Source organism: Opisthocomus hoazin, chromosome 5, assembly GCF_030867145.1.
Source record: "Opisthocomus hoazin isolate bOpiHoa1 chromosome 5, bOpiHoa1.hap1, whole genome shotgun sequence".
Classification (NCBI taxonomy): Eukaryota; Metazoa; Chordata; class Aves; order Opisthocomiformes; family Opisthocomidae; genus Opisthocomus; species Opisthocomus hoazin.
The window spans coordinates 73,098,827-73,111,899 of NC_134418.1; the positions used below are offsets into that span (position 1 = coordinate 73,098,827).

A 13,073-nucleotide genomic window follows, 5' to 3' on the forward strand; every position below is an offset into this window, starting at 1 on the left:
TTGTTAAAATTGTCTCTGCCCTCAGTTTCTTGATAGTTATATTACCTTGTCTTTTATTCAGGGTATGAGGAGAACCCCTCCCCCTATAAAAAAACCCAAAACAACCCAATAATTAAAAAAACCCTCAGCTTCTTTACATTCAGGGCCAGTTAGGTAGATGTAATTTTTTTTTACTTCTGATAGCCATTAATACTTTATCACCCTTGTGCTACTATGAAGCACATTGAAATTAAAGGTTTTAGTTTAAAATTTTCAATAAGCTTTTGAGGAAACTCCTTGGTTAGTTTTACCTTTATTTCCTTCATAACATTCAGTGATGTCTGTATTTCTTATGTTTGATCCTTTAATGCATTCTGAGTCCTACTGCTGTTGAATATCCTCTGAGCCTGACTGAAGTCTGATACTGAAAAGACAATTTATGATGTCTGAATTGCAAAAGCCAAAAAAATCTTCCAGTTCTCATGAGGGCTATCTTGAAATGTGGATAACAACTTCCTTGAAAAATACTAAATATCTGGTTAGTGAGACTGTAGATCAATCTGACAGAAACTATTGGTTATAAAGATACCAGTAAGCACTTTTCTGAGTGGCATTCTAGTTTATGTTTTACCTTCGGTTGGCTTAAGTCTGGTCTTCAACATTTGCTTGTAAAATGTCAAATATGTTAATCATTAAAAAGCAGAAAAGACTCTTACTAATAATACCCCTTACAAAAAATACTTTCTAATATATTTATCTTTGTTTTTTTCAGCATTTATTTTCTTACTTCAGTATGATGGAATCAATACTGCAAATCACATTCACACAGCTCATCAGAAATCACTGGATTTGGCGATTATAATTTTAAATAAAATTACATTTTCTCCTAAATGATGGAGCAATATGTAGTCATTAGAATGCAGGTTACGTAATTGCTGGGTTGCACCCAGAATGCAAAAGCATCCTCTTGCCTGCTATGGCATCTATGATGACTTTCTGCAGTATACAGTGGAACTCGGTGCAGTAATGTAGTCTAAACATGCTGCTTCTTACTTGATTCATTTTTTTACATACAGTTATACTGGAAATTTTCAGTGATGGAACTGGAGCCGTCAGTATTACGATCTTCATTTAAATCTTCTTTGATGGTTTCCTCATCTTCAAATTTGAAGAAAGTGTTTGTAGAGCATTTGTTCTCCTAGGTATACACAGGTATTAATATCCAACTGTCGGTGAGTTAGGGAAATACTACGTGTTATTAGCATTGAACTGTTTACAGCAAACCAATATTTTAGTCTGCTCACTTTTCAAGCTGGTGTCTTCATCTCTGATACAACGGGAGAGCAAAAGGTGCAGGCCATTACGGTGTTTGAAGTGACATGAGCTCTCTGTGCCAGCCACTAATGTGACTTTCTTGAGACCTCCAGGATGTGCAACATACTCCAGGGAATGGCAGGAAGGACAGCGAGGGTTTGGGGCATGGGATGCTCAGCTGGCTGGGAGCCCAAGGAGGATGACAGAGGTACAACGTGGTGCCATCTCATCCATTCAACCTTTTATGTGGCTAAGTGGAATAAACAATTCCCAGTGCTGGACCTGAGCTGAGACTTGGAAAGCACTGTTTAGAGTAGCCCAAAACACAACTAGAGGCAAATGAACAACTAAGGAATGTGGAGCTCCCTGTAGCCCATTCTCCTCTCCTATATTTGAGTGTAGACATCTCTGAATGTTGTTGGTGATGCCTTTAGTGAGAAATCAGAGCTGAAGGTGACATCGGCTACCTTGTGATATATTCTGCACATTTTATATATTTGGTGAGATGAGAATTTCAATCTTGTTAAGGAAACTTTGCAGAATGTACTGCTTTATTTCCAGCAACAGAATGGTTTTTTAGATCCAACCTGGATCAGGTTGCGTGATGAGAGTGTGAATGCCCTATGTATTATCAGACAAAGGAAACTCTTGGGTGTGAGAAGAATAAGGTTGACGAGAGGCCTTACTAGATACCTGGAAAGTATATAGCAAACTTTCTGAAATGGGCCGGAGAGAACACCTAACAGGAGGGCTGATCTTCAAGAAAGCTGAATGCTTTTCCTAGCTAACGCAGAGTTGAGTTTGTTCTCTTCTTGTAAAGCTGATATATTGCTTCTGTTTTTTGAACAAGACGATCTAAAAGAAGAAATTTTTTTTCATCCAACTTCCTGCAAATGCCATGTTCCTGCACCATATTTAGGTCCAAATTGCTGTGGATTTTTGTGAAAGGAAGAATGAGCAACTATTTTTCCTGACATCAGTGTTTTATGATTACTGAGCTATTTAGAAATATTTGACATTTTACTGATTTTCTCTCTCAAAATAAACTTTTCTGATTACCCTTACATTTCAGTGATTTCTTTTGTGCAGTAGTGAATCTGCAGCTTGTGAGGTAACTGGCAAAAAGTCTGATCCATCAGCATTTTTGTTGCTTTCTTGAGCACAGCAACAATGAAGGAGCAATCAACCATCATCCAGCTAGACAAACATCATAAAGATTTGAAAGTGGAAATAATTCGTTGTGTTAGTATTATTCATTTAATTTCTATGTGACTTTTACTGGGGTAATAGTTTTTCTTTGGAATTTAAAACAAAAATCATAATTCTGGAATAGGAATGACAATATTTTCTAAATGCCCAAGATTTCTGGGGGGACTTCCCCAATAGTCTTTTCATATAACTAAATTCTTTTCATTGGCCTTAAACTTTTTATTCAAGGTAATGGACCTTCAAGTGTACTATGACTAGAAAATCTCCACCAGCTAAAAAGAAGAGGTCTTCAGATTTATAACTACTTCAGTCTTAATAGATGTTTGTAGTATACCTATCAAGTAACTTTTCTGGCTTTGTGCAATATTGCCAAACCTAGTAACTTAGAAAACACAAGTCGGGATCCAAAAATGTTGATAAAAGGAACTTCTCTTGAGTTTCTCTCTGGGGACTGAATATCTGTATTTCCTATATGAGTAGGAGGGCTCCTAGCTTTCCCTTTCAGCTGAAATTCTCAGTTAACTTTGAGAACAACAGTTTGATTCCAAGAAAAACCCAGCGAATGAGATTTATGAAATTTATTTCCACAGTTAGCAGCAGTACAAATACGTGATGACGATTTTGAAACTTGATGGCAAAACTGGAGACAAAGGAGGCCAGAATGACTTAGAAACAGAAGATCAATAAAAAAATGTTAAATGTATTGTTATTTATAGCCAGCATTTTTATATAAATGAGCATTCCAGGTTTTGAGGTGAATATATTGAAATTTTCCTCTGCAGAGTACATTGAAAATACATGTTCTCTGTGGGAGTTTGGAGGATCTTGAATTTTGAACTTTTGTAAAAGAGTATTTTTCTACCACATTGAATTTCTATTTCCATTTCTAGTATGCTACCAATGTCACACCTTTCTGTTGAGGTGTTGGTCGATCTTAAGCGATACAGAGAGACGGTGTGAGGTGTGTGAGGGACCCTTGGAGGTCTGAGGATGAAAATCAGCCATGATAAAAGCATGTCACTCCCCTAAATACCAGAATTGCCAATTGTTTGTGACTCCGTTTCCAATCTGGGTTACACCAGTAGAAGAACAGGTCCCTTTGCCCCCCTTCTTGCCTTCAAGAGTCGTTTGAGGCACTGCCTGTTGTCTCTAGCTAAGCAGATTCAAACGCAACATGGGAAAAGACCTGGTCACTTTACATCCCGAGTTACCTGGAGGTAAACATTGTAATCAAAGAAAACTCCCATTCCATTACCTTTATTCACTCTTTTATATGGCAATATTACAGATAGTTAATAATAATTTTCCTAGATTCATTCTCTGTTTAGAGCACATCAACCTCTGCTGTTCGTAACCGTGAACACAAAGGTGGGTACTTTACCTTTCATGAGAGTGTAGTTTGGCTCCTGCAATATATGTGCGGAATAGTGGCTTTCCCACACGAAGAGTAGTGATTAGCCATGAGCTGGAGTCGCTTCTCAAAAAATTTACTTTGCTGGCTGTCGGAGTTCAGCTTCTAGGTTTGAAATGCATGGCTCAAGAGCTTCTCACAGTCTTCTCTCTTGGTAGCTCTCATCCCTGCTGGAGTGTTTTACAGTCTGCTCTGATTTTCTGTCCTAGGTCATATCAGAAGTCTTGGTGAACCTTTTGGCTTAGGAGGACTTGTAGGAGTCGAAATGAAAATACATCCCTAATACACTAAATTGTGGTGCCAAGGTGCGCACAGTTTCTGAATGCACCTCTTTCACTCTTTTTCATATATCAGTTGAGATTTTGAACAGCAAATACGTGAAGGTTTGAAGGTATTCCCACAGAAGAAACTGTATATTCTGCAGCTGCAATACAAGTTCTTCTAGGGCAAGCATACGTTATTGCCACATGCCTTGATGTGTATTTCCAGCTTTTAATTCACAGAACAGTGACACTTTTTTTTTCTTTTTCCTTCCTTTAAACTAGCTTAGCATCTTTAAAATTCAGCAATTCTTATTAGGGCTAGGTGGCTTATGATTGTGTGAAAGAATTATTTGCTGAAAAATGTGCCTTTATTCTTTACAAAGCAGACCTGAATTTGCCGGTTGTGGACTATGACCCTTACCACAAAATCGTTCTCAGGATTCAGGAAATTAAATTGAATTTCATCTCCTGAGAGAGAATGTCTGCATTCACTTCGACCTCCGGAGAGGGACTTAGCTGGCATGCTGTGGAATTCCAGTATGCAACATCTTCTAAATCTTTCCTGCCAGTAGTTCTACTTTTTCTATACAATTACTACATGATCTCATAGCAATCATTTCTATACTTAGGATGGTTCTAGTTATTATGCCTCTTGCACTGAGCAGAAGAACGCCAGGGCTGAATCCCTTCAGACAAAAAGGCACCTGAATCAAAACCTTCTATATGCTGGGTAAGTTTTCTAATCCTGGATGATGAGCTAAAAAGTAAGTGGAATTTCTGACAAGAAGATCAATGCCTTTTGGTTTTGTGAACACTTCTAATCTCTTGGTGGATTCAGCTCTTGAATACAAGCCTATTTTAAAAAAAAAAAATTTGGTTGAACTGAATACCTTCTTGGTTAGCTGCCACAATCAGCAAGTGTAACTGCTTGCACAGCCTTTTTGGTGATCTTCCATGACATTCTTCTAGCCTGGCAGGGGTGAAAAGAAAATTATGAAGTATATCCTTTGCCACTAAGACAACAGAGCAAAGCCATGCACGTGACACTCTTCTAAGTAAGATTAGTTTACATAGGTCTTGCAACTGTCAGCGTGAGTGCAAAATTGTCTGGAAATTACCGAAAGAGTAAAGTATCAACGGCTCACTCCCAAGCGTGGGACAGTACATTTTGCAGAGCTCTGCTAGGATCTGTCCTGCATCTCCACACGCTAAAGTCCCTGCTACCAGTTTGGATTACAGAATATAAATTGTTTCTCACATTTGCATATGACAGTGGAAGATAGGCTTAAATCCAAAGAGAAGGCTGAGAGAGGACCTTATAAGTGCTTATCAATATCTTAAGGGTGGGTGTCAGGAGGATGGGGCCAGACTCTTTTCAGTGGTGCCCAGCGACAGGACAAGGGGAAACGGGCACAAACTGAAGCAGAGGAAGTTCTGTCTGAACATGAGGAAGAACTTTTTCACTCCGAGGGTGACGGAGCACTGGAACAGGCTGCCCAGGGAGGTTGTGGAGTCTCCTTCTCTGGAGATATTCAAGACACGGTGGACGCAGTCCTGTGCAACCTGCTGTAGGTGACTCTGCTTCGGCAGGGGGGCTGGACTAGATGACCCACAGAGGTCCCTTCCAACCCCTACCATTCTGTGATTCTATGATTTTGACAAACTATATAAATATTCTGGAAAAAAAGGATGATATTCAACACAGACAGTGCTAATGGGAGAAGCATTCAGCTGTAGAGATAGAAACAGGAACAATGAATTAGGTGGTAGTTAATTTGAGGGAAAAAAAGCCAATCAGAGCTTACATTGTATCACAACACGGTCACCCGTTAACAGGCTACTATGGTTTCAACTAAACCTTCCGTTCCATGTGGAAGCATGGAAAAAGAGTATACGCTGTGACAGGTGCATAACCATCCTCCTTTCCTCACAAACACTTACAAGGTCCGGAGTAGCATATTACGTCCGCTTTGGACATTGTGCTTCAAGCAGGATACAAATCCGTTGAAGACAGTCCTGATGAAATCAGTAAGAGACATCAGCTGTTGAGACGTCCTGTGGAACCGTACCTGGAAGCGGGCTTTAACTCTGCAAAGACTGAGGGGAATACTCTGCTCGCTGTCTTTTTGGTGGCTAATGTAATACTCCAAAATCACAGCAAGGAAGATTCAGGTTAAACATGAAGGAAAAGTTTGTAACTGCAAGCCAGAACAGATTGCCTGAGGAGGCTGTACTGGTGCTGTCGCTGGAGGACTGCGGAGCAGGTTAGACAAACACTTGTCAAGAATGACATAGATGTAGCTGATCGTGCCTTGGGGCAGAGCCATGGAGGAGCTGACCTCACACAGTCCCTTCCAGTCCTACTTTTATGTGATGAGCATTATGCTGATTCCTCCCACCCCACCTTCAGTGCTCAGAGTTCTTCTATTCCTCCTACAAGCTTTCCTTTATCTCCAGCTACTCTCCTAAAAATAACCTTTAACTGCCTCTTTCGCTGTTTTATGCATGTGTAGGAAATGCTTTCTGCACAAGACAGTTCTGTGGCTGGACGAGGTCGTTCTCACCTGTGCGAAAGGGACAGGGCTCCTTCTCACCATGTGTGAGATGCACTTTGGTTACCAAAAGAGGACTCTCACTGCAGGATTTAGACCTAGACATTCCGAAATATTTTAGCCACTGATAGAAATATGGACTGTAGTTGAAGTTCTAGAGGTTTTTATCAGAAAAAAAAGGCAGGAAAAAAGGAAGTTAGATGTACCTTCATTATTCAGTACTCGTTCTAGACACGTTAACGCTTGGTGCACATCTTCCCACTGTTCGATGCGACAAAGCTGAAGGGGCACTCGGTGCTAGCGAGCTTAGCCTGGGTGTCCTCCTGCCCGGCTGAGAGGAGGCGGCTGGAGAAGAGCGGGCAGTTGCACCACGCCGGTCAAACCGAGCCGCTGAGCCCGGACCAGAAGCCCCACGGCGTCTGATGCAAGAAGCAGGGCAGAGCCGACAGCCGGCGCGACATCGCTCCGGCCGTGCCCGTCCCTCGGTGCAGCTCCCGAGGCGGGGGGTGTGCGGGAAGGCAGGGGCTGGCTCGGCCGGGCGGGGGGAGCCCGGGGCAGGGGAGCGCCCCGGCACTGCCTGGCGCAGCGGGCCGGGGCCCGGGCACGGAGCCGCCCGCTCTCCGCGCGGTTCCCCCTCGCGTTTCACGTAGCGCCGAGGAGGACGGACCGGAACGGGAATCGCAAGCCCCGTCCCCGGTGCGCGGCGGCGGCGGCAGCGGCACCGCCCGGCTCCGGCCCGCGGTCCCGGGCTCCTCTCGCTGCTGGGCGCGGAAGGGCGCGGGGCCGGTTGATGGCGGGCCTGGGGCGGCCGGGAGGAGGGGGTGCGGCGCCGTCCCACCCCGACCCGGGGGGCGCGGGGGTCGCCCGGTCCCCGCCCGCCTCCCCGGCGCGGGGGGACGCGCTGCGCCGCGGCGCCGGCCTCTGCGCTCCTCTGCTGGGGGGTTGGGGTTTTTGTTTTTTTTTTCATTTAAACTCTTTCTTTGCAAATCGGGCGTGATGAGCTCATGATGCCGCGCCCCCGCGCCCCGGGCCCGGGCGGGCAGCGGGACGTGAGGCGGGCGGGCGCGGAGAGGCGCGGGGGCTCCGCGCAGGGCTAGCGCTGCTGCGGCACCGCGGAGCTGGGGGTCTCGGGCCAGCGCTGTTCCTCAGGCTCGGGTTTGGGGGGGGCGGAGGGGTCCTCTTTTTTTTTTTTTTTTTAATTATTATTTTGTTTCCCCGCCCCCCCCGCTGCGTGTCGGGCCGCCCCGCGCGCAGGTGGATCCATGCGCTCCCCCGGGAGCGGCACCGCCGGGGCGGGGGGAGCGGCCGCCAGCTCCGGCCCCGCCGCCGCTGCTGCGGGGGGCGGCCCCGCCCGGGCGCGGGGCGGGCGGCCGTGAGGCGGGCGGGCGAAGTTTCTCCGCGGCGGCGGGCCCCGCCGAGGGACAGCGCGGAGGGAAGGAGCCGGCCCCGCGGTGCTGGGGTGGCCGCCGCCGCCAGAGCAAGCCCGGCTTTGGCCATGAAGAGGAAACAGAAGAGGTTCCTGCAAATGACGCTGCTCTTCACCGCGGCTCTGATCTTCCTGCCCGACATCGGCCTCTGGTCTCTCTACAAGGAGAAGCACCTGGTGAAGCCCGCCGAGCCGCAGGTAGGTGCGAAGCCGCCCGGGAGCGCTGCCCCCCCCTCACCCTCCCCCGCCGTGCCCCGCTGCCGCCTCCCGGGGGGCTCTGGGGGGTTGCGGAGCGGAGCGGGGAGCGGCCGCGCAGGGGCTGGTCCGACCCCCGCGCCGGGGGGAGAAAGTTGCGGGCGAGCACATGGGGGTGCGGGGCCGGGCTCCCTCGGGAAGGGCGAGGGTGCGCGGGCAGAGGAGCCGGCTGAGGAACGGGGGGGCGCGGGGGCTCGCACGCCTGGCTGGTTCCCCGGGGGTGATGCTGGGCGCCGGGTGTTGTTGCGAGGAGCGGAGTTTTTACCGCAACTTTTGTTGGTCCGCCTGTCCGCGATGCTGCCTGAACTGCCGCGGGGCTGTAGGTCCGCTGGAACTGCCCGGGGTCCGGCGGGGTGACCAACCGGCCGGGTTTTTGGTGTCCTCCTCCCCGCTGCTGAGAGCCGGACGGGAGCGACTGGCGGTCTTTTGCTATTCTGCGCGCTGCTAACCTGCCCTGGTAGAGCCACGCTATGTGTAACCGCTCGCCAGGCTGATGTCACAAGCAACTTCCACATATTTCCAGTTTACAGGCTCCTCAGTCACCGTTATTAATAACAGCAGTTGACATAAGCTGTGTTTTTCATAAGTTATTCTTCAACTCGCTGGGTTTATGTACGGCTCATAAATCACAGTATGACCTGCATTAAGGGAAGTTTAGTTTTAGGGAGTTGTTGTAATGCAGTGCTTTAAAATCCTGCCTGTAATTTACCAAGGTTTATATTTGTTCTGTTCGACACTGATATGCTCCTACATTGTAATTGTCAGTGTAATTTAAATATAATATAAATATTTCATAGATCATTAGTGAGAAATTAGGGGATTGTTTGATCTTTTAGCTTGTTTACCACTTGCATAGCCTTTGTGCTAGAGTGTATAAGACAGTATCACGTATCATTTTAGTGTATTAGTAGTCTTAATCTTAATTTCAAGGGTCATCACCCATCTATACGACCCACTTTCCACATACTAAATGTATTTAAGTCAACGGCTTCAATTAAACAATAACATACATGATTCTTTGTTAATATAGCTATTCATTACAGAAGTTAGTCCTGCAAAGTATTATAACTTTGGTTAATGAAATATGCTGAATGAAAGATACTTTGTTACTACAGGAGAAAGTTAGGGATAGCTTCTGAATTTGAAGCTTACTTTGTCTTTCCAAGCGTTTTAAAATGCAGTAGGTGTCAGGTACTAGATTTTAGCTGGAAGTAATTTCTGCTGAAAGAAAATTACACACAATCATAAGTATCTGTCATTAGTTTACAAGGTGCATACTGTAGTCTTTGCAGTTTCAAATTTATTTTGAATACCTTAGCTCTCCTAAATCACAATGGAAATAATGATTTTCATGTTCGTTGCATGGCTCTTCAAAAAGGCAAATGGCATTACATAAGATGGAATTTTTGATGTTCAAGACTGCACTCTAAGTGGAGCTTGACTGGATGGCACTCAAAGGGAAATAATTATTTTTTAAAAAAAGGTCTGGATAAAATGGTGGAAGAAAACCATTGAGATCCACAGCTGACTTACATGAAGGGCTAGCGAGACTTGCTAATGAGACCCCAGCAAATTTTAAATCCTAAGTTTTCTGAAAGGAACTTCTTACTAGCTTCCCTTTTTCTCTCTCTTTTTTTTTTTCCCCCTTTTCTCCCCAGCTGAATACTAACTGAGCAGTAATGAGACTGTTTAATGGGAAAACAATAAAAGTGAGCAATGAAACTTTGAACTTTACAGCTGACTCTAATGTATTTCTGTTATCACTGTCAGCATTGAAGCCATGTTGGCAATGTCATTACCCAGTGAGGGTAGCAGCCTGAAGCAGAGGCGAGTAATGCAGTTATGGTACTTGTGTCTTTTGAAGTGCACATTATAACGCAAAATGCATACAAGGAACAAGGGTTGAAATGCAACCTTTGAGTTCAAGTCTTTTAAATGTAAGGGAAATTGTAAGAAGGTAGTCCGTGTATTTCTTTGAAACTAACTAGGAATGAGGTCATATTAGAAAAGACTCCATTTGAAACAGTATCATAGTAGAAATATAACTTCTTTTTTCCCCCCCTATTAACTTAGCAGGAGATGCGAGAATGTCAACACTCAACACAGCCGTTCTTTGCCCTTGAGGTGTTCAATTACTCGATAGTTAGTGTGACTTAACACAAGTTTAAAGGTCAGTCCTACTGAAGCTGCAGCAGACTTTACTTCTATATTCTAAAGTTGTGCTGGGCGACATAGATATGTGTGTGGAGTCAGCACATCATAATGATGTCCAGTCAGACTGCTATGGTATGTCCTGACCACGGAAGAGGGGCAGAGTTGTCAAAGACTTTTGTTAGCCCCAGGCTGAACTGTTTTTGCCCTCATGGGTGAAACGTGTGTCTAGTGATATTCTGATGTCAGCACTAATGTTTAGAAATGTGCCATCTTGTTTTAAGGACAATTAAATTAATGTTACTGATCATCAGGTGTTTTTGAGGAGATGGCGTGGTGAAATTCTGATTTTTCTGACTGGCTATAAATTAAACTTTCCAATTCATTGCTAAAGCAGACATGCCCAAACTTCTCTGAGAATGAGGGCTCTGTCAGCCTCTCCCACCGCCTCAGCTGCTTGCCACAGAACCGGAGCGAAGGAGGGATAGCAGGCTGATGGAGGAGGCACGGACGTCCTGACAGCAGTAAGCAGAAAAGCTGTTCAAAAGCAGTCCACAATGCAAAAGTAGTCTGTTTCTATCAATGTGTAGAACAGTGTCCCCTGGGGACTCTGTCATTCCCAGTGCCTAGAAGAGGGCACTTGTGCTGTTTAGTGCTATCTAGAAATTCTAATATGACAAAGCAAGTTGACTTTTTTATTCTTTAAAATAGTGCTGCAATAAGTTACATAAGGGTATTTTTTTGTCATTGTGCAAATTCTGTTCCTGAGCACAGAAGCTCTTCTTTAGGAAAGATTAAAAGTTGAGAAATTGCTATTGACAACCCTGATTTCAGACAGCATTAATGATTTTGATCACTGCATATTAATTCTATAAGCATTATTAACCTCTAAGTGTTTCATATAAACTTACTTTTATTTAACCTATCATGTTTTCCTAAAGGTTTTTGCTTGTGAACTTGATAGGCTTGGTCTTTATGTTGTGATAGTTGTTACTTTTTGTTTATCGCTGTATTTAAAGTGGAACTTCAAGGGTGAACGTACAGATGTTAGGGTTCTGAGTTACATGGAGCAACAAGCACTCCACAAAATATAGTCTGACAATAAAACAGTACACGAGAAAAAAAAAATAAAATTCTGGTTTAATTCTAAGTCAGTCTTCCTTGCTGTACTATGGGAATAAGGGAAATGGAATAGGGTATTTTTACTGCCTTTTTAAAAAAAGTCTTATAAATTCCATGACACATTATGGAGTCCTTGAGTTTTGTTCACAGTTTTTACAGTTAGTTTAATTTTGGGTTTGGGTTTTTTTTTGTCACTGAAATATCACATATGTAATATAAGTATCCTGTCTGATTTCTTCTTTTGATAAAATCCCATGGCCAGGGTGTTTGGATACTAAGCTAAGCTGATAAAACTTTTAATTTCAGTTTTGTTTTCCTTGGAGGAAAAGCAACAATGTGGTATAACCAGTAGGATGTAATCCTAGTGCAAACCCAGTTATCTAATACTATCTAAAGCTAGTGCTACTTTATTTGGCTGCTGTAAGGCTTTATCCTTGCCTGTTTATATACTTTCAATACATGAAAAATAACTTCATGTAAAAGAACCACATTTCTTGCAGCAGCTTTCCAGTGTCCGTAATACAGGTATTTGGTGAAAAGTGCTTTGAGGTATGTTTCTTTCTATTTTTAAAGGATGCCAGCATGGTTGTCTGGCAGGAGGGCAGTCTAGTGAAGTAACCCCTAACGCATTTCGACTACATTTGGTGCTTTTTTCATTCAGTTGTCATCTGCCTGCTCCTGGTGTCAGATCTCCTCATTTAAAATTGGGCTGAACAGCAGCATCGCTTAGTCACAGATGCTCTGTAATACTTATTTAGTGGTGTATTACTGAAATGCTTTATGATGTCTAAAGTAAGGAAAGAAGGTAGATTTCTGGCTTCGTTTCACTGATGCTTTGGTGCAGTGGGGCATGCTGCTTTAACCTCCTGATTTAGGCACTTCTGCTAGAGGAACTCTCAATGGTGTTGGCCCTTTTTATTTTGCTGCATGCACAGTGTCCAGCGCAAAGACCAAATACAGCCATGCTCTCGGAGGAAAGCTTTGTTCAGTGGGATAGAGTCACACCCTCTTCCCCTTGTCCCGTGCATTCTGTATTTCTGTCTGGTTAGCCCCATAATTAGGTCTTTCTCTTGGGATGTGTGAGGTATGGTTTGAAATGAACTCCTCACGATAAGGAGAACTTAGTTCTTACAAATCCTGAGCCTGTACTGTAGTTGGCAAACAGGCACAAAATCCACTGTCCAAGCCTGATGCCTTGCGAAAGTACTAACTTTGGCTCCTGCGTCCAGGAAGCGGTTGCAGACTGATATCTGCCTTGCAAAGGGCCACTGGTTTCCAAAGTCTGTGAAAGAGGTAAAAATTTAAATTTACCCCAAAGTTCAACATTTCCTACTGCTTAGTACATGGGTTCTGATAAACATAATTGTTCCAGGACAGGTAACTCTGTTTAC

The 13,073-nt window shown here is 44.2% G+C and overlaps 1 protein-coding gene across 6 annotated transcripts in view; it reads left to right on the forward strand.

Annotated features, from left to right (window-relative positions):
• GALNTL6 (polypeptide N-acetylgalactosaminyltransferase like 6) overlaps positions 1-13,073 on the forward strand; it is a 635,741-nt gene that overhangs the window by 114,296 nt on the left and 508,372 nt on the right. The window contains exon 1 of one of the 6 annotated variants that reach the window (XM_075421726.1): positions 8,091-8,352. The exons of the other annotated variants lie outside the window; for them this stretch is intronic. Within the exon in view, the coding sequence (XP_075277841.1) occupies positions 8,224-8,352 (129 nt within the window). The 5' untranslated portion in view covers positions 8,091-8,223. Of the gene's footprint in view, positions 1-8,090; positions 8,353-13,073 lie in introns of those variants that run through there. 6 annotated transcript variants of the gene reach the window in all.